At 40.8% G+C, this 23,129-nt stretch overlaps 1 protein-coding gene across 18 annotated transcripts in view; it reads left to right on the top strand.

Annotated features, from left to right (window-relative positions):
* LOC111265929 (agrin) overlaps window positions 1-20,190 on the top strand; it is a 199,158-nt gene extending 178,968 nt beyond the window's left edge. For all 18 annotated transcript variants that reach the window (XM_086970725.1, XM_086970724.1, XM_086970723.1 and 15 more), the window contains 15 exons: window positions 2,312-2,464; window positions 2,865-3,057; window positions 5,394-5,602; window positions 5,910-6,158; window positions 6,850-7,034; window positions 9,217-9,418; window positions 9,852-10,047; window positions 11,345-11,469; window positions 14,382-14,621; window positions 14,861-15,125; window positions 15,333-15,444; window positions 15,684-16,075; window positions 16,269-16,536; window positions 17,020-17,136; window positions 17,452-20,190. In XM_086970725.1, the coding sequence (XP_086826851.1) occupies window positions 2,312-2,464; window positions 2,865-3,057; window positions 5,394-5,602; window positions 5,910-6,158; window positions 6,850-7,034; window positions 9,217-9,418; window positions 9,852-10,047; window positions 11,345-11,469; window positions 14,382-14,621; window positions 14,861-15,125; window positions 15,333-15,444; window positions 15,684-16,075; window positions 16,269-16,536; window positions 17,020-17,136; window positions 17,452-17,631 (3,086 nt within the window). In that variant the 3' untranslated portion in view covers window positions 17,632-20,190. The remainder of the gene's footprint in view (window positions 1-2,311; window positions 2,465-2,864; window positions 3,058-5,393; window positions 5,603-5,909; window positions 6,159-6,849; window positions 7,035-9,216; window positions 9,419-9,851; window positions 10,048-11,344; window positions 11,470-14,381; window positions 14,622-14,860; window positions 15,126-15,332; window positions 15,445-15,683; window positions 16,076-16,268; window positions 16,537-17,019; window positions 17,137-17,451) is intronic.
* The last annotated feature ends 2,939 nt before the right edge of the window (window positions 20,191-23,129 follow it).

Here is a 23,129-nt window from a genome sequence, read left to right as displayed (position 1 = left end):
ACCACTATGCCAGTCTAAATAGCAATTTTAAGCTTGTACTAAAAAAGTTCAGGCCGTTAGCGCGCATAGTCACTTTTAGCCTAGCTAGATACTGCGGTTAGCTTTAGTCTGCTAAGCTACATAACGGACCCGGTATCAAGGCAGATTGTATTAGCCGGAGCTATGTTCCGACAACTTTGCACGTTTAGGAAGGTTCGCGCCATTGCCAGCTAGAGGACGGCATAGCTAATCAGTCGAACCACCTGCTTGGCTAGCTGGCTGGCAGGCATCGTGAACTGAGCTTTGTGCGAGACATTGCATGTGTGTCGCTTCGGGGGCTTTGCGGGGCTTGGGTGAATCGTGGGGGTAGGGAAGGAGTCTCTTGCTTGGAGGTCTCGACGGATTCGTGACAATGAGCTCAGCCGAGTGTGGCTTGCCAAGTCGCTAAGCGACTCTGCAAGCTCTGCTTTTGTGTCGGACGCACGTCAAATCCATTGACTCTTCCGGCTCAGCTCCTCTCAAGCGTACGCCTTCTACTGCCATTACCGCTATACTTGGTTCCCCTCAAGCGAATAGAAGCAGCAGCAGCAGCAGCTCGCTCTGACAGCATATCAAAGCCAGCAGGCAGCCCAGGGCTAGCCAGTCTGCGACTACCTTAGCCGACCGAAGCTTCCCATGGATATCACTACTCCCACGATCAAAAAGGGAATCAGAGTAAAGGCGAGAGAGAACGGGAAACAAGGAATCGCCACGCGTCTTAAGGCACTTCCTTCTCAGTCTCCTGTATCAAAGAAGGCAGCTGAAACGTTCTTGCACAGTGTTCGTTAAAAACAATTCTGACGTTGAGCGTCCACTCATCATTGGAGTCCTACCAACCATTTTAATAATATCATTCCAAGCCAGGCGCCGTTTTGTACTGTAAAAAAGTAGGTTTCTCAGAATCTATCTTAGAAAACACATGTAACATTATATTAGGTGATATCTGGAAGCGTGCATGCTAGCAGACCTGCTCCAATATCGCATTCATCACTGTGATTGTACTTCCCATATACTAACTACCTCAGATTAGTTGTCTACCTATGTAAAAAGAGTGAGATCCTATTGTTTTTATTTATAAGCGTATTTATTTAGTTAACCATATTATTTTAACTTGTCATCGGTCATGTTTGTGAAGAAAAGCGTCTAATACCGTGAAATAAACACAAATTTAGTTAAACACATACTTTGTGTCAGAATTTCATCTTTTAATTGCTTGTACACTTTGATTTGTTTATCAACAAGAGATAACATAAGAGATGCGACTGACGTAAATTTTGTTTAAGTTCTCGCAGTGAGCAGCTAATTTAATCCAGAGCTAAATTTGTGAAGCTGATTTCTAGTGATGTATGTTACAGTTTGTGCTGATGATGAAAATAAGTTATACTCTTTATTCAGAAAAGGAACGTCTCGTTCGTTATATTGCACATCGCGTTCGTGTCCTGCAATCTAATTAGTTTGCCTTAGGTTGTCTTGCCAGAGAGAGCTGTTGTCCCATGGTTTTAGCTGATACTTCAGTAGAGTACTCGTCAAAGTTGACCGAGTTTGATATTAGTTTGCTATACTGGTTGCTAGGAGAAAGTGGCAAGCGTTACTTACAGACGAACGCACTTTATCGCCAATAGAAGGTCCACAGACCGTATCCAGTACACACATGTATATGATAGCCGTCGATCAGACAGGCCGTTATTCACGCAGGAAGTTTGCCTGCTTAGCCTTATTTGACCACTTGAAATCTTGTGTTTGCTGGCTTTGCTGCTGAGGTTCGTTAAAAGTCTGCTATCAATGGGTTAAGGATTATCGCTAACCAGATGTGAACCAGCCTCTGCAAACCATAAAAATACGGCCTGTATGTACTGTTACATATATGTGTATATATAAATCTACCGTCTCATCTAAAAATTGCTAATAGATCAGATTTACAGAACGCATAGCATCTCTTTACCATTTCATGACACTTCGTCTATGAATATGAAAAGGTACCTTGTTAAAAGCTGGGTGTGCTGTTAAGGCATAGATAGACAGAACAAAATGTCTGACTTGATTAACAGAGACTCTATTCTATAATTCAAATTAATAAAACTCTACAGAATCAACACGAATGAGCTTTCTGTGCAAACGTTAATACCAGCGTAGCACCCGAGGGACGAGTAAGCAAAATATACGTATTGTAGATTGACATTTTCTTTGCTTAAAGAAGTAACTCTATAAACGGTAACAAGATTAACAAAAGATTTAATATCATTACCTACTTTTAGCACTAATAATTGTCGTATTCATTATTAATTCACTTTAGATGGCAAAAGTTCGTTGCCGTGTGAAGGCGGCCTTCCTCTCAAAGACCCAGCAACTGGCAACGAGTATTACTGTGGCGAAGGAGGCAAAATCTGTCCTGGCGGATCATATTGCCATAAGGGCATTGGTTTCGCCACTTGCTGCGAAAAAAGAGGTTGGTTTACCATGGATCGGACGTGAGTGCTGCATATTCGATTTGAGATGCGTATCTATGTAGCTGTGAGGGATTCTTTTTCCACTGCAATACATAAAATATCACACAGAACTTGAATTATGCATACGATGATCGTGCATCAACGTCCTAAATAAAGCCAGTGGGGTGCTACTGTAGGGAAAATGAGTCGTGTGTCCTCATCGATAGAGCAAGCAGTTCTTCAGTCGGAGGAAGAACGAAAAAGGATTCAAACTGTCGGGCAGTCTGTCTAATCTTTCTGCTCTGTGCTATAGCGACACCTTGTTTGACAAAACTGTTTTAGTTAATTTGGTAGCAGATAGTGCGGTGATGTTGCGAGGACGTAAGTCGACTAAATCCCACTTGTATTTCGTTCCTCTAGCGAAAACAACGAAATGCATGTTTAGCAAACATGGCTGCTGTCCTGACAACGTCGCAGCTGCCCTAGGTCCTGGCTATCTGGGCTGCCCGGGCACCTGTGGGTGTAACAAGCTTGGTTCCATCGGCACAATGTGCGACTCCGTCTCCAAGCAATGTCAGTGCAAGCCTGGCGTCGGAGGACTTCGGTGCGAAAGGTCAGTATTGCAGTAAGAAAATCGAGTTGCAACCAGTGAGTACATGGACATGTATTTAGTTACGCTTGCAGTTATATGTCAACGTGCATGCGGATAACACATCAGTGTTCTATGGCTACGTCAGCTGTGAACTTTTTCAGTCGTTGGGTAACAATCCCACGTGAATAGCTGTGAACAATAAATATTTCTTGCACTGCGAAATAAATGTCTTTAATGATTATGTGCTACTTTTTCCAGCTTGTGTTTAGGAGCGCCGTAATATTTTGCATACAGAAAAAATATATTCCGGTATATGTATTTAGCATATGTGATATTTATTGAAGTGAATCATATTTACGTATATAGGTTGTATTCAAGCCAAAATATGCGAATTCTTTTCTGAGAAAGGTTCGATAATGACCGATCGAATTCGTAGTTTGTGTTCGACCGGTCCGAAAAACAACGAGAGTTAGTGGACAACGAAGTTTGCTTTAATCCGACTGATGAGCCATCTTCAAAACAAATAGTAGACGTTATCCCTAATTGCTCAGTAAGCCTGCATATACTTATATCTAAAAAGGTCCATTGAGGAAGCCCGTGGGGACCTAATTGCCAACGAGTTTATCAATAGATACATTGACTGCACTTGATCTGTCTTTGTCAGGGCTCTGCAGATGGTAGCGTCGGACGTAAACGAAACGAAATTGTGATACCAATCTTTACCCAGTTTAAGAGTTCTGCGAAATGCCCCGGAAATGCTTCCGTAATGTATTAGATGAGAAGTACTTAGCTTAAGAATATAGGTTCATGTAACAATTAGCCATTTCGAAAGGTCGGGTTCATCATGTCACTTTTGAGTAGTACTTACTCTCAGCATCAAAAACTTGGCCGAAAAGGACAAGAATCGTTTCAGCAGCTTTTTGATTTTATTGAAAAACAGAGTTGACATTAAAAATAGAGGGCAAGAAACAAGGGAGGCCGCTACCTTCTGAACTAGTTAACAGTTTCGGGGCATATAAAGTGTAGCATTGTTAATCATTACCTTTTTTTTAATTTATATTTTACACCCAACTAGCATTAACGATAATAAAAAAACGCTCGTATAAAAAAACGTAATGTAAATTCAAAAAATGTAAAATAAAGCTAGTTTTATATTAAATGCGTGCGTTATATAAATCGAGGGCCTTATCTAGCCTATGTTTCGAGTTTTTCATCCGGCACCACCGTTAGGCATTTATTTCATCAGACAACTAGCTCCCGGCACGAAACGAAGCTTGTCTATGCCCGCATTCGAGCCTAGACCTAGAACCTAAGAATAGGGCTTTATTGAAGCCTTACCTCGCTTCAATGGATTCGGCTATCTCTTATGATGACGCTAAAGTAACACTTGTGTTTTCTACTTGTTTCCAATAAGGAAAACTATGCGAAATTGTTGTCAACACTATGGTTTATTGCTTCATTGTGCCATAGCAAATACTAGAATCAGATGAAGCTAGTGCTCTCCTCTTTTGGTAGACACCGTTCTGTTCTTTGATGCCAAACTGCCCATGCCCCACTTCAGCAAAGGTTGTTCCTCGCGGCATCGTTTCCTTCGTCCTACATCGGCACAACTGTAAGGCGTTAAGTAGCGTTGCGGTTTGATCGCTGCCTGTCCCTATTATGCAATGTACTGAGGAGATGGAAATCCCGAAATTTCAATGAGCCTATTTCGGCTCTTATGGCAATACCGAATATCATTAGACTGTTTAGTAATTTCTTTGTGTAGTGATTTGGACCATGAAAAACAGTACCCCTCTATGTTTAATGCTCCCTTCTACATTCCTTCCGCAGAGTTCTTCTTTACTGAAGTGTAAATTGCGCAAAACTTCTTGCGATCCGATTTCATAGTTCTAGTTGCTGGTGTTTACAGCTATTACAATCTCACAATAGGAGTATGGTCCCTCTCAAAAGCCTCGAACTCTATCGTTGCAGTTAAATTAAGGTGATATTTTATCACACAGATCAGGATTGATCAATCAGCTTAATTTCGAATTATGTACATATCTCATTAAAAAACAGTAATACTTTTTCGATTTCGCGATCAAAGCAGTGCGTTCCATAAAAGCATCGCTCCTAATAACCAAGTACTCGGATTCACTATTCTTATTTTTTAGTTGCCCCTACTTGCGGGTTTAGGATTTAACGTCCAAAATTCGGTAGTCGTATTCAGCTTGTCGTCATATATTCGATGCCCCACTTGTATCAAACGGCCGCTTAGAAAAAATGTTGGTGTGTCACAACAGAGGCGACTATTGGCAGGATTATACACGCATTTTTTATTCACTTCGAGTAACTGTATTTATTACATGAGCTTTCAGGTGTGAGCCGGGCTACTGGGGTCTTCACCGTATCGGCGAAGCAGGAGGTCAGGCCGGTTGCTCTCTATGCGAATGTCATCCCCTAGGGTCTGTGCGAGATGATTGCGAGCAGATGACGGGACGCTGCGTATGCAAGCACGGTGTGCAAGGCATGAAGTGCGACTCATGCCCCAAGGGAGAAGTGCTCAGTGCAGACGGATGCACCGATGGTATGTATCACAGCAGTTACGGAAAACCGACTTAGGCAGGAGGTTTAGCAGTGGTAGAAATATGAGTTCTCGTATGGAGAAAGGCTATCATATTTGTATTTACTGGAATACTACAGTTGTTATGTTCAGTTCTAACAAAACAAACGGCCGTTTCTTTGTCGTGCTAGCTCATCTTAGATCTAAACGGAGTTTCAATTTGTTCTATTAGAAGTTATCAAGTACTATTTCGACAACCTAAGAATTATAACCTAAGAATTATGGTCTAATTTTTTTTCCATTTTTCGGTCGTTTCTGTGAAAATCCTCAGCATCGCTGGTGCGCCCGACAAGCGGCACATGCGCAACGCTGGTGTGTCGTCATGGGGCGGTGTGCCAACAACGGAGTCCAGGGGAAGCTCTTTGTGCATGCGAGATTCGGTGCTCGGCTGAAGAAGATCAGGGAGGCTCCGTTTGCGGTTCAGATGGGATGACATACGGCAGTGCTTGTCAACTGCGAGAGTTCAGTTGTCGCACACAGAAACATATATCCATCGTTCATCTTGGCCACTGTCATGCTGGTATAGCAAATGAACGCTATATACGCAGATCCACAATAGAAGCCGTTTATATTACGCACGAACCAAACATGCTCCTATTAAACCTCATTTTGAAAATTCCGTTTTAATAATCCCTTAAATATGGACAGAGCGGGTCACAGGTTTCTGTTAATGGGTGGGTTAGTCACGGTGAAACTGTTAAAAGGGTAATTGCTAACCATATTTAACGAACGGGCCTTGCAGGTGTTTCAGTCTCAAGTATTGTTTTGTACAAACGTTGCAATATAGAAAACACTTTAAAATGATGTATAGTCATCATATTCAATGTTGCACAAAAACTTCAGAATTGTCATTAATTTAGTAACAAGAGGAATTATCACAAGTTCCGTTTCATCTCTGGAAATGTGCCTTACCTACTTCAAACTAGCTTAGTTCTAAATTTGAACTCCGACAACTATGTTGCCTATTTGGTGCGCACTTGCACACTCTATCAGGCCCTACATTGCGTGCAAACTTAGGACCAGCCTAGAATTTAGTGATCTATCTAGTTTTGCCTAATAAATCCAGAGGATAATTATAGAAGTTAACCAGAAGAGTAAATGTGTTTCTTAGATACCATTACATCGCTTATGCGCTGGTAACCATGCGGTTCGTAGAACGATTCTCTGTCTCGATTGTTCCATCCCGATGTTGTGTATATTATTTTCAACAGACGAGATAGCCCCAACGGTTGGGCCCCAGCGGCGTTCCACAATTGACCGCGATCACGAAGACCGGGATAATGACCATAAGTCTACACGCGATCTGCAAAGTCTGTCCAGTTCCCCCGATGACTATTTTCGACCGACGGAGGCCTCAAACGGGCTTTTTGCTTTTACGAACGACGATTCCATTCAGGTAAGTGTGTTAAGGGGGGATATAATTGGCAAACATTGCTTTGCATGATGATATAAAACGTAACAGCATTGACAACCGATACTGTTACGTGTAGAATTAAAAAAAAATCTTATATACGCTTTAGCTACAGTACGAAGAAGGCACACCATTCAAAAATTTAAATTGGGTTTCAATTGCCCTTGGAAGTCGTGCAAATAAAATGATTTACTGGATGACTTGAAACTTACAAAAAATTAGATTTCTAGTAACTGATTGCAATCAAAGCATGCATCAATGTATAACAGTATGTGCGGTCTCTGAAGTAAAATCTTTCAGGTGCCATTCAATTTGATTGTTAATGACAACATGCAGGTTGTGCCCACTTAAACCTATATTGTGACGCATTATTCAAAGTTCACAAGAAAGGTTTAGAACCACAGCCAAAATATATACGTTTCGACCTTGGCTGTTTTTCGCCATGACAACGGAATCCTACACGCATTTCTCTCAAATACTGTTAGATCTTTTTCTATTCGAAGAATTCATAGAATGTAATTTCTTGTCACGAAGCAGATCCACCCCAATACTCCGCGAATCTCGCGTTGTCTTGTCGATTCGCAGAAGGGGCACAAGATTGCTCTGCACTCCCGCCTTTTTGTCCTCGTTTTTACGCATTTCTGAGACGATGCTTCTGATTCAATAAGAGCCCGAGCAGCGTCCCCTGTACCTTTCTCCACATTCACAAGACTTGACAAGAGAATGTGCTTATCCACAAATCAAATAATGCTGTAATGGCCGGTGAATTCCACATCATTTTCGAGAAAGACGCAGAATGGCGGTACGGTGAGAGAGTGAAAGATGGCACGCAGGAAACGTATATGTATTCTAAGCGTCGCAGAATTGTCGGAAAGCGTGTTTGAGTGCAGAGCGTACATTCCTCAAAGACTCTGATATTCCCCAGAAAGCCTGTTCTTTGCCGTCTGGCAGGCCGGTGTGTCATTTTCCCATTAGGCTCTATATAAAATATTTGCTCTAGGATGCTCTACAACCTGAACTAGAATTAGGTTATTTTTTTTGAGTACGAAAACGATCAGAATTCGATTGGACTGATCGTGTAAAGGCCTGAATATCCTTGCGCATTGGCAGCTAAGTGTTGGGTCAATAAATTGAGCAAAATTTGTTTTACCGAACGTCGTTGTCTAACATATTAAAGGAGACCTGATATGTTGGCGCAACTTGTCAGCTTCGACCGTTCAACTAAGTGATATATTTGAAGGATATTACTATTGATGATTAGTCGTGCGAGTATTGTTTCACGTGTGGATGTTGAACATTAAAACACATTATCATACAATGGCGACGTCTGCCGTTTGCTAGATTTTAAAGCAGACGTTAAATTGCTACCACTGAGGTAGCTGGTATTCGAGATCTAGCAGTCATTCATGACCAATACGTATTCTTCAACGGAGCTAAAAAATCTTACATACAGTGGACCTCTAATAGTCGCGCCTTTATTTTTTAATAGCAGCAATTATATGACGATGATTGCGGTAACTTATCTTAAAACTTTACCGAATCAACAGAGTCCGCATGCACTACCTACTACAAATACATTTTTCCTCTTACCTAATGCTTCTATAGCATTAGATCGACCTTGCTTAATTCAGCTAGCACATTATCTACGGAATCTTTTGTAACAGGAAGTCGATCAGCTTTTGAAATCTCGACCCTCTTATTTAATGCTCTCACTTTCTACTTTCAAATCTTTCCTGCAAATCATTAATAACACGTGGGAGCTCAAGGAATTAGAGGAGCAGATGGGGATGCGGAATTAGCATTTAGTGAGCGGAGGGATGTCTTAATCAACACAGTTTGATCCGATCCTGTGTTAAGCATAGGATAGGGCACACTTGCTGAAAATGGTTAGCTGTGGGAATACCACAACGGGCCAGATAACAAAGGTCAATGTTACGTGTATTCTTATTATGCTCTCAACGAACGTGTCCTCCTCTATGCGTGCTGGTTTCTATGCATCTCTAGCAACTAAGGGGTGCAGAGCTATCCAGAGTAATTTTCTAGAAACTTATATACAGCTTGCTTTGCTATTGAATGCTTGTTCTATCAATATACGAATAGAGTAGGTAATGCAGAGGCAGTTTAGTAAATGAGCCTTTATTATGTTGATTGGATCTAATCTTTCCAGGTACCACACTTTAATGGGAAGGCGTATTTAGAGCTGCGCCGTCTTCAAGCTTACCAGGGTCTCTCACTTGAGATCGAGTTCAAGGCGTACTCTAGCGACGGACTCTTGCTCTACAATGGACAGACTATGACCGGCGCTGGAGACTTTATGTCATTGGCCCTCAGAGAAGGACATGTCGAGTTCAGATATAACCTAGGATCTGGTACGTTGATTCTTCTAGACATTTTAGATTACTAGATATTACATAATGCAGCTTCGTATATGGATTGTGGTTTTTTCGTAATGGATATGAATACATTCTTATACAAGGAACGTTCAGTTTGTCGAAGGGAGCTCTTTCATGGATTTTTTGTTCGGTCCCTATAGCTGAATACTTCCAAATCCAGAGTGCTTATACAAAACAACTCACGCATATTAAACTGGATAAAATGCAAACGGCTATATTCTTGAGCTCAATTAGTTGTGTGATTTTTGTTCTTCCGGCGGCGCATAGTTCCTTTGATTCATTTGTAAAACTGAAAAAAAATGACAGTTCGGGGATAGGTCATGGACACTTTTTCTGCTCGAAGGGTTGTGTATCACATACTGTACACAATTTTTAGAATGACAGAGAATAACCCTATTGCTTGTCTCAGGAACAGTAACTCTGAAGTCACACGAACGAATTACGCCCGGAGAGTACCACCATGTAATGATTCGTCGTTACCACCAGGACGGCGTTCTGAAGGTGGATAGCGGCGCTGAGGTGACGGGTCGATCCGAGGGAGTGCTCAAATCACTCGATCTCGCTGAAAATCTTTACGTTGGGTCTGTGCCCAAAAGGATCGAGGGGTAAGTGCAGCTGTACGGAAGCTATTAAATTCAAACCGAAACTAATAGTTCGAAATAGTAACGGCTCACCCGCTTCGTTGTTGTGCTTCTTCGTTTCGAACCCAGAACCCAGAGCAGTTCACTGCAGTGTACTGAGCACTCTTCCTTCTTTGGCACTTTCAAGAGCTTCTCCGAGAGTACTGCATCTCTACTGCCATTATTATTACTACTATTTACCTCATCTACGTAACGAGCTTTAATAATAATATTTTCAACGTTGTTACTACGTCTATGGTGCTGTTCAGTTTACTATTAATTCGAAGTAACAAAAATCTTTCAGTAGACTGAAAACGACGTGGAATGGATACTACACGCCTGAGTAGGCTGCGCTTAGAGAAAACTAAAATTGCCTAGTTCATTAAAGGCAGTATTTAATATGTTGTTCACAGATCATAAGATTTTAGTTTTACTTAAGTGTAGCTTACAACAACTTTAGGGCTGCGTTAAAGAAAAGCATCCTTGGTGATGTTTTAGTTTCTTCTAGCAAATGTAACAATAAGTATGGTGTTGTGGATCACTACAGCGAAGCGTCAGTTTTTTTTTTTAATTACTTTTTCGCTTTTAAATTCCCCTTGGACAGTGTCAGATTCATTATTTGTTGTTGAAGATATTATGGCGTTAATTGTGTGTATTAAAACTGTCGTAATATAATAGGAAAAATATTAAATAATAATATAAAGCCTCATTTAGTCAAACAAAACAAAGTATGTAATAATACATGATCAACGAGACTTCAATCGTAGATAAAACCGCCACATTAAGAGAGGGAGCTGCTTGTCGTGAAAGGCAATCGAAATCGAATGTAATGAGGTAACAAGACGACGACGAGATAATAACGCCACTGGGCTCAATGGCAGAACAACGGAAGCGAAAGCAATAGAAAAAAACTTTCCCAAATGAATACAAATGGAGTTGTCTTCTGTAGGTTCCCATGGAGACGTCCTGGATCAACGATTTTAGAAGTAGACTTAGCGCCAAACAGTTTTCATTGGTAGAATATATCTAACTGTGAGCTTGAACCAGTTTTGGCAATATATATTCATATTGTTATAATATTTGCACGGCTCTAATGGAAATCCTTTTCTCAAGTCACAGGTAATCCTCTGAGTTGATAGGAGAACATCTGTGCTACTTCTGAAATTATTTTTGGATTTAAACCGCTTAAGTTATCTACATTGATTTCAGGGCAACACGAATTCATATTTGTAGAGGTTTCACATGCATACGGTAAACTATTGTATTTTCATGTGATTTTCAGAATATTTCAAAATGTAGGTGTTTCCACTGGTTTCCAAGGTTGCATCAGCCTTATTCGGGTAGGGAAGAAACACCTCAACCTGAAATATCCTCAGTCCAAGGATATTCTTAGCGCTTATAATATACGTGAGTATAAATATCTTGATGGGAATCAATATTATCGCAGTTCGCTTTTAGCTAGTCCGAGCAAGCACCATAACGAAAGGTTCTAAAGACGAAGTACTCATCATTCGTAAATAAACAATTGTTGGGAGTCGCTGAATATGGAATGTTGTTGAGATTGCATTTATTAACCACGTGTATTCATAGCTACACGTGACTGTATAAACTTTTCCTGGCTTTCAGAAGCAAAATTCTTAAAATCAGTTTCGCCTAAATATAGCTCTGGAAACACAAAGAGTTTTCTACTCTCAGAGCTCTCAAATAATCATTTGGAACAGAAACTAACGAGCAAGCGATTTTGTCATTCGTTCACACTGTGGCCGGACGTCCGATTTTGCCTTTCCTTAGTCGTACGATAAACGGACACTAATCAGGTTTACACTGCATGATATATAGACAAATCCATTTGAGGCAGAATGTAACTTTCTCATTAACTATTAAAAATTCTGAGGTCGAATTTGCTTTAATTTAAAAAAAGCATTTAGTACATTTTATACGTGCAATTAAAACGGTACCCGTATTAAAGGCGGTTTGCACTACAACACTTTTCGCTATGCGGAATCTAAGTTATCTAAGTATTTGGTGCTATTCTTAGAACAAATTATTATTTATCGATTTACGTGTATTGGCCGTTAAAGGCAGTATATAATAATACGAAACATCGTGAGCTAAAGTTGTGCCTTTATACGTCCTTCGTCGGGTTTTGTGCTTCGTCAGAGGCTTCGTCAAACGCCGACCGTTTTATGTTGAATTGCTGGGGGTGTCAGCAGCGACATCTTTGGTTGCTACTCCTGTCGTTGTTTCTCACACCGGTGCCACAACCCGGCGGCTCACGCTTCTTCTCTGTACCAGTTGCTTTAGTTCTTCACAGTTCGTCCTTCTTAAGCTTTTTCTCTATTTATCCCCTATTCGCTCAAACTATCTTAAATTTCGCTTCGTTCGTTTGGTCAACCGACGTCCGAAGACCTTCCATTAGTTCAATATATTATTAGTTTTCCGTGTTGCTATTCATGTTACCACTGCCTTCTGCTGTGACTAAAGATCTATTGTCAGCCCGTCGATATTTTTTGCCGTCGGTATTTGCGTCGATACAACAAAAGAGGTGATGTATTATCGTGCCTTTTTTAAGTAACTCAATATGAAGCAAAAGTAACTGCATACTACCTACACAATACGAATGTCGTAACAATAAATAATAGCCTCCCCCTATCATTATAGTCATCATTGCCATTGTAACTATCACCAATGCTATAGGTATCATCAGTATGTTAAGCCTCGGCTTTCCTTTTCTTTTTACCTTTTACCTGCGGCACACTGAAGATCACGGGGGCCTTCAGTTAATGGGGCATCCTGTACAAAGATTTTTCTCAGAAGCTCTTTGAGGTCTCTTTACCAGCCTCCTAGATGTCTCGATAGACAACGAGTAATTATTGCTCGAGATACAGCATTTATTGCGTTTATTGTTCTACTAAACTCGGGTCTGAGCTAACTGTATCGGTAACAGTTAAAGTAGCCTGTAGGGTACGTTTTAGCTTTCAAGGAGATTTTTACACTATATTTCAGCAAATACGAGAGCAAATACGGAAAAATCTTTTTTTTTTGAACTCATTAATCCAAGCGCTTTTTTGAAGATGCAAGTGCTGGAAACATGTGAACTATTATATCTTATATGAACCTTTCAAGGTGTAGTTTACGTACCACTCGTTTACCGCACACAAACGGCAAAGTCTTATTGCTTTAAAATATGCATTTAAATAATCTTCGTGGGTGACGATATGTGTTATTAGGTAAATATCTAAAGTTTCTTATCTGTACGTATATAAATATCTAAACAGGTGGATTTGTCAACTCCAATGACGTGTTCTGTACTTATTTTGCTTTTGGATTGAAAAGCTAATGAATGTCAAGACGCACCTAATCTTCCAAACCTTTTCGGTTTTGAATCTGATCATTTGTCGGGATTGATTCATTGAGCTAACTGGGAGGATATTTCGGTGTAACTAAAAAGGATAGACTAGCTAAAAGAGATCCTTCACTTCAGTGTACTTAGTCTTTTCTAGATGTGAAAATGATTAGATCAACTGGTCTTATATTTATTACGGATGACTACAATTTAGCTTATATATCTTCTAATGACACTGTCTCCAAAAGCACGCTAACTTTACATTGCTAGCAAATCTGCGTATAGTCGCAGTCGTAATTTTGAGGCAATCTGCCAATAAACTCAATATATTAACTATTTGTGGCCTCGAGATCTGCGTTACAAATCCCCAGAACGATACTCAAGGGCATTCGTTCGAGTTCAGTCACAAAACATAGGACGGGCAAACGTCAAAAAAGACGTTTGCCCGTCCTATGTTTTGTTATCACTATTTCCCTACTTAAAAGGGCCTAAGATATTGTCTGCTTCCGGGTCCATTCAGGACACGTGGCTTGGGTATGCTGTTCCTATTTAATGTTTCTTGCTGTGCTAAAATTCATCACTCAAACGCTCCTGTCGATGATTGAAACATTTCTTCAATTTGAATCTATCGCAATAGACACTGAGCCTGACTTAGCTATTGCAACCGCGTGAAGTTACGATAAATCACGTCAGCCGATATCATAAATACATTTGGGTTTGGTGCCCACTGATTCACTAATGAATTCTTCTAACTGACTGACGGATTTCGCATTTCGACAAGCCTAACAGTAACAGGTCACTTGTGTTAGAAAAATAAATAGCTGACTCAATAAACCAACGCTGCGGTACTTAAAATCAGATTACTATTAATAGAAACGATATATGGACGATGATTGCTCACCGATTAGACACTGAGGCAAATAAACAATGTTTTCCCGCAGAAACTTGACTTTTATTTATGACGGTATTACAGGTGAATGTACGGAAACTGCGTGCTCAGCAGCGCCGTGCCAGAATGGGGGGTTGTGCGAACCCGTGGGAACCTCCTACCGCTGCGAATGTCGGCCAGGTTTCGGCGGACGCGACTGTGAGCGAGCCACTCATCGTTGCTCAGCTCAGCCTTGCGCCCACGGTGCCACTTGTGTACCTGCTGACGGAGACGCCTTCTTCTGCAAATGTCCACCAGGCAAATCGGGACAGTTCTGCGATACCAGTAAATATATATTGTACATTACATTAGTACTTCTATAAGGTAAAGCTCTTTTTACACTGCTTACGGATGTATTAACACGATAGAACTATCTGAAAAACTTTCCTTTGTAGAATATAAGAAGGCCGAAAGAGACAGTTAGACGACTACCACTACTTATTCTACACTGCCTGCACATTAATGAGGCTTCTACGTAACTCATGTACCTCTGCCATTCCACTTTTGACATCTACGTGCTACAGGCATCAAGGCAGCGGGACCAAACTCAGTGGTGTCCTTCTCGGGCCACAGCTTCTTGGTGCTCCCAACGCTCGCTGGGGTTTCGCAGCTGTTCACGCTCGATATTTGGTTCTTACCTCGAGCTTCTACTGGTCTGATTCTATACAATGGACAGGGACGCGCTGGTAAAGGCGACTACCTCGCCATCTCACTCGTATCGCAGCACGTCGAATACCGATACAACCTCGGCGGGGCCGGGCCAAATGTGTCATCCACAGTTGTGATTACGTAAATAACGGCTATCTGCTCATGTTTTTACCTCTCAAATATCTGCAGATTTCATTTTCATATTTTATATGGTATTTTTATAGCGTTAGCCATGTATATTACTCAGCAAAGAATATTTTAAATGATGGTACGTATAAATTTTCCTGCAAGCGCTGATATGAGGACGAAAACTTTAAATAGCTTTCCGTTGTGCTCGCTTGCTTTCAGGGCCCCGAATATGATCAGTCTTAACGAGTGGCATTCTATACGTGTGACCCGAAATCGCAAAGAAGGTAGTCTGCAAGTTGATCGCGGGCCCGTCGTGCAAGCGGTTTCGATGGTAAGGCCTTTTTTAATGCCAACACTTAGGTCAAATAATCCAAGTAACAAATATAAAAAATTATCTTAACTAACTTTTGATTGCAGATGAACACGAAACACAGCCGGAGCTTAAGCGACCTAAGAGCTGCACGAGGTTATCTGACCTCTTTTTATCAATTGGATAGCTACCGCAAAAACAATAACATAGCATAGATGGACTACAATGTAGAGCTATGCTGACTGCGTATTTTTTTCCAGGGATCCCTGGACGAACTAAATCTGGATCAGCCCCTGTTTATCGGGGGAGTGTCGGGGGACACTGCGCTTCCTCGAGATCTTGGTCCTTCGGCCGGACTCGATGGCGCCATCCAGCGTCTAGTCGTCAATGGGGCTGTGTGGGACAATCTTCTAGCTCGTGCGAGATCCTCGCACCTCGTTAGCCAATACCATGGCCCGCCCTGTGGGGCTCGTCCGTGTCGCAACGGAGGCGTGTGTACACCACTTCTTGGCCAGTATGCGTGCTCTTGCGCACCCAACTTCGGTGGAAAACACTGCGAAAAGCCGCTCACTCAAATTGAGGAACAAATGGGACAACCCGTTCTTTTTGATGGCCACACTTACGTTCACATTCCGCATAAGTTCGTCTCAAAGTAGGTGCTGGATTGGATTACGTAATAATTCTAGTTAGAATTATTAATTGCATGATTTTCAATATAATTAATTGTAATTCTTGTTTTTTGTTGAGTATCAAATGTGAAATTCAAAAATAACTCTACATATCTGCGTGCGTGCTCTTGCTCTCACTCCATTTCTGCTTCTGACTATTTTCCGTATCTTCGTTAGGGCGGAGAATAACGAGGACGATACATTCGAAGTTAGATTCCGGTCAAAGCAGACTTCAGGTCTGCTAGCTTGGTTAGCTGAGGGCAGTGTGGGGGCCGGAGTCTCCCAAAACAGCGGTGCCTCTACGAGCGTCGCTGGGAGCTTCATAGCGCTTGCCCTCGCTGACGGACACCTGGAGTTCAACTTGCATCTCGCTGCCACAGTGCGGCGCCCTATCGTGCTGCGGAGTCAAGCCAACGTCAATGATGGACGCTGGCATCATGCTAAGGTACAATATCTTGCGAAGATTGCACACATTACGACATTAACATAAATATATTGTTAAAAATGTGTAGAACAGCGGGAAATAAGGATGATCTTAAAAATTTATCTCAGTTCTGAAAAAAATGCTCTTTAATCTGTTAATTTAGTTTTTTTAATCAGTTATTCCTCGGCAGAAAAAAAATCCTAACCCATAGTCTCCCATCAACACTGGAGATACAATGGTTGCATACTTCATATATACGTACGTATTTTTGTAAAGGAATGTCGATATTATCAAGCTTAATAAAAATTTGTATTTACGTAATATTAACGTGAAAAATAATTTCTATGTGTGAGATCAACTATTACATTTATTGACAACGATCAGTTTGAAAATAAATCTTTGTATTTATTTCGGACTCAACTTGCTTATATTGATGCAGTAATACGTAAAATAATTAAAAGTTTCCGATAATAGTTGATTACTTATTGTATATTCAATGCGCAGGTGACGCTGAACTCGCAGATGGCATCGTTGCAGATTGACAGTTCCTTGACAACGACGGTAGCCGTCGATCATCCGCTCGAGGAACTATCCATCTATGGCAATAGCGCCGTCATATGGGTAACGCCTTGTTCGTCTAAATAAGCTAAATAGTACCATAACTATGCACGTGTATAGGTATAGATCAGTCATTTTATGGATTGTTTACGCGAAATCCTGTTCGCAATGTTGAAACAGGAACACCACCTTCTATATACAAGGGCACAGAGGATTTCTTTGCAAGGGCTAACACGACCCTAACATGTACTGTATATGTTTACAGTGTTATTTATTCAACGTTCGTTTATTCAAACCCGCACACAAATCGTAAGGATTGTCAATAAATAACAGGTCTTCTTTTAATCGCAATACTCGATCTTCTTCCATTTCTGTTAGGTGGGCGGAGCATCTACCCTTCCAGCCCGTTTGCCGTCGGCTTTCTATCACGGCTTTAACGGCTGCCTCGCCTATCTGGCACTCAATGGCGAGTCTTTACCCCTCGCACTACACATCCGACCGGATCAGCTACGGTCGTGCTCGGATCGAGATACTGGACGAGACTTGAATCGGTTGTAGGCCTATGTTGGCCCCTATATTCACAACGTAGCAGATGTCGCAACAATATGAACTGATAACAGAATCAATTGACGCTGTCATCAACTATACAAGTAGATCTGCTTGGTTGTTGTGGCCATCTCATACGTCTCTATGGTGTTTCTAATCCAGCATTAACGCCAACAACAGATATCGCCTAGCTAGTAGATATTTCGAAGGTGTCGTGCTGCGTCGTACTGACTGATATAATTGGCAATGCCTAAGATAAAGTGCAAGCAATTGCCATGACGAACCTTTTAAAGGGACTGTGATCCCATCTGGTTTGCGTTCCTGTGCGTAATCCGACGAACACCAACATCAACAATAGCAAAAAGGAACATCGAATCATATGACGTCTCAAGTAATAGTAAGCTAAATATGATAATTGCTGGTCAACGACATCAAACAACGATAACAAAAACCGCTTTCGAATGGTTTGACAAATGTGTTGGCTGGATGTGCAAGTGAACTGTATTATAGTGAACAAATATAAGGAAAAAAAAAGAACTTTTATTATAGATCATTTGTTCATTGTCCAATTAACGCAAAGAAAATAACGACGAGTTAATAATACTAACGATGCAATTGAGGACGACGACCACGATGCTTATAATGAATAGCCATAAAGGAAAGATGATGTTAAAGATGAAATAACATGGTGCCTTGCGCTGGGGCTCAAGCGACCACTTAAACAGGGGATACAGCGCTGCCGACAGTAATCAGAAAAATTTCGCCAGCTAAAGCGAAAGATCGCGACAACGACAGGATGGTCGAACAAATTGTGCTTTTTTTCCTGCTAATCCATCTAATGGGTGGTGCATCGAAACTCCAACAAAAGGCTCTTTTTAAAAAGTGTTTTTTTAGGTGATCAAAAAGAAAGGGAGGAAAGGATGGAAAGATAGCTACGGCATGATTGACTGCTATCTACCTAAAAATGGTGTCATTATGTGTTACAGAAGGAAATACTTGTAATAGTCCTTCAAGTGACACGCAACAACCCAATATTAATCAAAACAAGGGTGAAAATCAGTCACAACAATGGATTGTAGGTTGTATAACTAATATATAACTATCCGCCTATTGGATATCCATTCTTTGGATATAACAAATTTTAAAGAAAGCGGAGAGCAATTTCACATCAGCGAACGCAAAGATATAAAAAGGGAGCATAAGTAAAGCAGTGGCGCTCAAAAATGAACCTAGGACTTAACCCCACTGAACGCAAGAGAAACATACAAAAAAGGACAAAAATAGTAAAAGGAGTAGGGGCAGGAGTACACCAGATCCAATGTCTTCCGGTCTCGTTGAGACCCTTGCTGAAACTGAGTACAGAAGCAGCAGTAGACACACACAACAACAAGTATGACTCAATTAAGCAAAGATTTTGAAGAATTACAGCAAATGGGACGCCTCAAAATGGCCATTGCTGGCAAACAAAAGAATTAGTTATATTTCAAAGGGGTAAGGTTTGGTGGATAACTTTACAAATTGGTCTGTAGATACACGCGCCTATTATCGATGGTGAAACAGCAATATCCAATCAATGTTTGTATATTTTCTGTTCTCAAGATTTAATGAAATACTTACATTTTGCTAAAATCAACCGACTATTTCAAACTGGCATTATGATGCAGTAGCGTCCGCTCTAAGTGCGGTGTCGAATACAAGTTACAAATAGGGTAAGAGTCCGTGGGAACGAAGAAAAACTGACAAGTGAATTCATACCCTAATGTTACTGTCTAGCAATATGACTTAGGGGATCATCAAGCGCCTAAGTCATATCTTGCGTACTATGTTGCATAGCGGACTCTGCCTTGTATCATAATTGTACTATACAGATATAACGATTGCTTTAAATGGCTTGAGGAGAACGTATGGAAGAGGAAAATGCAGGTATAAAAAGTGTCTAATTTAGTTGCGGTAGCTATATAGGGCAGGTTATAAATATGTTTTTAACACGGAAAGATGGGTATAACTAAATACACAATAGTGATGCGACAAAAGGTTTGCCAGCCCCTTAACACTGAGAGAGAGACTGAATGTGTGACATGCACTCGTGTGCCCAACAATATATGATGTAATTCGGGCGTGCATGTGTACAAAGAGCTGGTACTTTAAAAACACTCAGACACAATCGTTAAGGCGCACTGACAGTTACGAGAATTACGCGGTTGGGGAAGGTCAAAGTTTTGTTGTAACTGCTATTGACGATAGTAGATATTGCCGTGTAGACAGATTATGATGAACGATAAGGAAACGCTAGTGCATGCAAATTTGACAAGTAACATTTTTCAGTTAGAGTGATACAAAAGCTAAGGGAACGAAATAAATTTGCGCACGGGCGAAGACGGCCAAAATGGTAGCAATGATGCGTTCTCATGTGTCCTCCGTTAAAAGAGGATGAAGGAAAGACTAAAGGACAAACATTGAGACCCAACAGCAACCAACTAACCAACCCATATCCACATAGAACAATAAATATAATAATTAATGTTAATTGCACATAATATCAATGGAGAATAAATGTTTGTATAATAATTATCTCATAGTGTCGTGATTTAGGACGATGATAATACAATTAGAAGTACGCTATTCTTCGACTCCGAATAATAAGCAATTTTGGAAGGCTTAGGTAAAAGATGCGGGAAGTTAGCTCAACATATTTCGACGAATGTTTTCCTCGATACGTTGAACGTGCCGAAAAAATCGCCATGTTCACGCTCCGCTTTCGACTATTAGTTTTATTAAATGAAGTCTCTCTAATCTCTCCACGATCTTTTTATGTCAGTCTATTCAGCTACATTGCTTATATGAATACTCTGCTAGAATTGTCACTTAGCAGAATGTCTTAGACTGCCAATAACCCGCTATCGTATGTCAATACCGTGATACTCACACTAACTCTGCTCACTACTTGAGACTGCGACATGTGTTAGTTACCAATAGTAACTACAAACTGCTGCAGGAGGTGCACCGCGTCGCAGAACACAACAGGCTATCCTAGCTGTGTTCGTTGATTGTTAGCGACTGCTATGGCTCCCAAATACAAAATCTTAGTAAAGCTTGTAGAATTTAGAGTCCCACAGAATATGTGGCCTTTGACCAGACCGATCCGACATACATCTTTTTGTTGCCGAATGACTTCTCAGTCCGTGTTGAAGGTCCGGCGAGACGGATAAAAACGCCGCTATACGCTAATGATTTTGTCATTTACCGAAGGAATGGACTTTTTGTCCGGCAGGCTCTGGCCAAGGCCCCGTTACATGGACGGGGCTAGACTGATAATCAACGTGCATCAAGCAACGGCTATGAATTCTCAGTGTCGAAATTCATCGCCTTTGCTTGTGGGGCACCGCGCTGTTTTTGACACGCTCCATGTAGACATAGCGACCTTGGAGTACGTGAACAGCTTCAAATACTTTGCGGTGATCCTATCCACAAACAGCGGAAACTTTGCAAAGCATGTCATAAACAGAGTACGGCAATGCGATGGTTGTGAGTATGGGAATACGTACGCTCTTAGAATTTTTTGCAAGCGCTTGTTTGAAACAAAAATTACGGAATAACGTTACGGAGTTTCGTTGCTTGCGTTTCGAGTTGCTTGATAACGCCTTTTATCGAAGCACCTCGAAAGATTTGGCCTCTGGTCTTGAAGCGCGCTATGGGGCTACGTTGCTCATTATTGAAAAGATACACGAACCTTCTAGGTAACGCACTGCTAGTTGTAGAAAAAATAAAAATTCAAACTTTTCATTACTCCTGCTTACTTGAAGCTCATTAGCATATAGGAAAGAAAGATGGCAGAGATAGATCTCCGATTTAATCACACAAAAGTTCCTGATAGTGACCCCTGAATAGAGCCAGACATAACGAACCGTAACGTAGTTGCACATTTCAGCATGCGGAACAGTAGGTTTTAGTTGTCCGGGAGACTACGTATATCTACACAAAATGCGGTACGATATGCCCCAGAAACTATTCGACGTCATGCTCTGCAGTGCCATTGCTGACCAATCTCTCCGATCACGCATATAGATTATTAAATTTCATATTTTTAGTTCATAAGTTCATACGATACAATTGTGTTTTTCTAAACATAGATAGACATAGTATGATAAACAAAGATAGTCCCTGGGGACTATCTTTGGGAAAACCCTGGGGAAGACTTCTCAGAGTCTACTTATGCTTTTCGTTCACGGTACATTATGGCACCGCATAGACAGAGCGTTGCCTATCTGCTTTTAGAGCATACGCACAAACGTGTAATGTATATTTTGCGGACACATTGAGAAACATAGAACACAACTCGTCAATTTTTCATCGCTTAACCTTAATTGAAGTTCTTCCTCGTCGCAGTCAAATCCAAACGCGTAGTATGCTTGAACCGCTAATCTGAAATTCTTCTGGAAAGTTAATTAAGCCATAATTATGTTGTAGTGGTTCATGATCGACTCATTTATGCTCTCCGTTTGTGTGTATACCGAATCATAAAAAAACAGACATAATTGTCGGCTGCTAAATATAGTTTGCAATGTAGGCTCACTTTTTTCATAAACAGATTTTTAATATCATCGTTTTAGCAGCGTAACTGGCGCAAAAATCTAACTCTCTGTAATAGTGCAATAGATTACCTATTTGCCCACTAGATTTAAAGATACGCGGTGGTCAAAGTTCGAATCCGAGCGTTAATAAAGTTTGTTTCATTCTGGAACGAATTGCCGCCGAATGAAATGCCAGTCGTCTGAAATAATGTCTAACGGCTTATGTACTGGACATAAAACACGAAAAAATAAATACTGTCGCGTTACCGTTTCGACATTTTTTTTGATAATACTTTTAACGACTAGCGCAAAATTTTTATGTTTTTTTGCCGCTTAGGTAAAAGCATTCTCGTTATTTATCGGACTAACACGATGAAAATTTAGACACATGCGATGTACCATGCTTCATTTGCATATGGTTTGCCCTGCTGGATTTTAAGTTACCCTTAGTTGACCCATGATTTCGTTTTGCAAAGGATCTGAGCCGCGAAAATGGATAAAATTTAAGCTGTCCGTGTTATTAGTTTGTATCTTAGTGCTTTACAAAGAGAATAGGGGCTTTTTTGCTAATTAATCTTTTCAACTCTCTTACCTATTAGCTATTTTGTTTTTAAGGAGTTACCTCCTTAACGTACACTACGCATATATAGTGAGTAAAGATTTACCCCCCCCCCCCCACTAAGAGTCTAACGGTAATGGGTCTTTGCTAAAGATGCTGTCTGGGGTTTCTTGAAAAACCTATTAAATTTCTTGGAAGTCATACAAGTAGCTATTAACCTTAATAATGATTCCTTATCATCATTAATTTCATATTTGTCCTCTAAAAATAGTGACTTGATAATTCAACTTGGATATAAGGTGATTAGTAGACAGCCTGTTTTTCTTTATAGTCATAAGCGATCGTTATTTTGAACAAGTGGTCGGTTAGACCGCAGGCAG

The sequence above is a fragment of the Varroa jacobsoni genome, unplaced genomic scaffold (assembly GCF_002532875.2).
Source record: "Varroa jacobsoni isolate VJ856 unplaced genomic scaffold, vjacob_1.0 scaffold_1027, whole genome shotgun sequence".
In the NCBI taxonomy this organism is placed as follows: domain Eukaryota; kingdom Metazoa; phylum Arthropoda; class Arachnida; order Mesostigmata; family Varroidae; genus Varroa; species Varroa jacobsoni.
The sequence above is the reverse complement of the archived record's forward strand: the minus strand, read 5'-3'. Positions and strand labels throughout refer to the sequence as shown.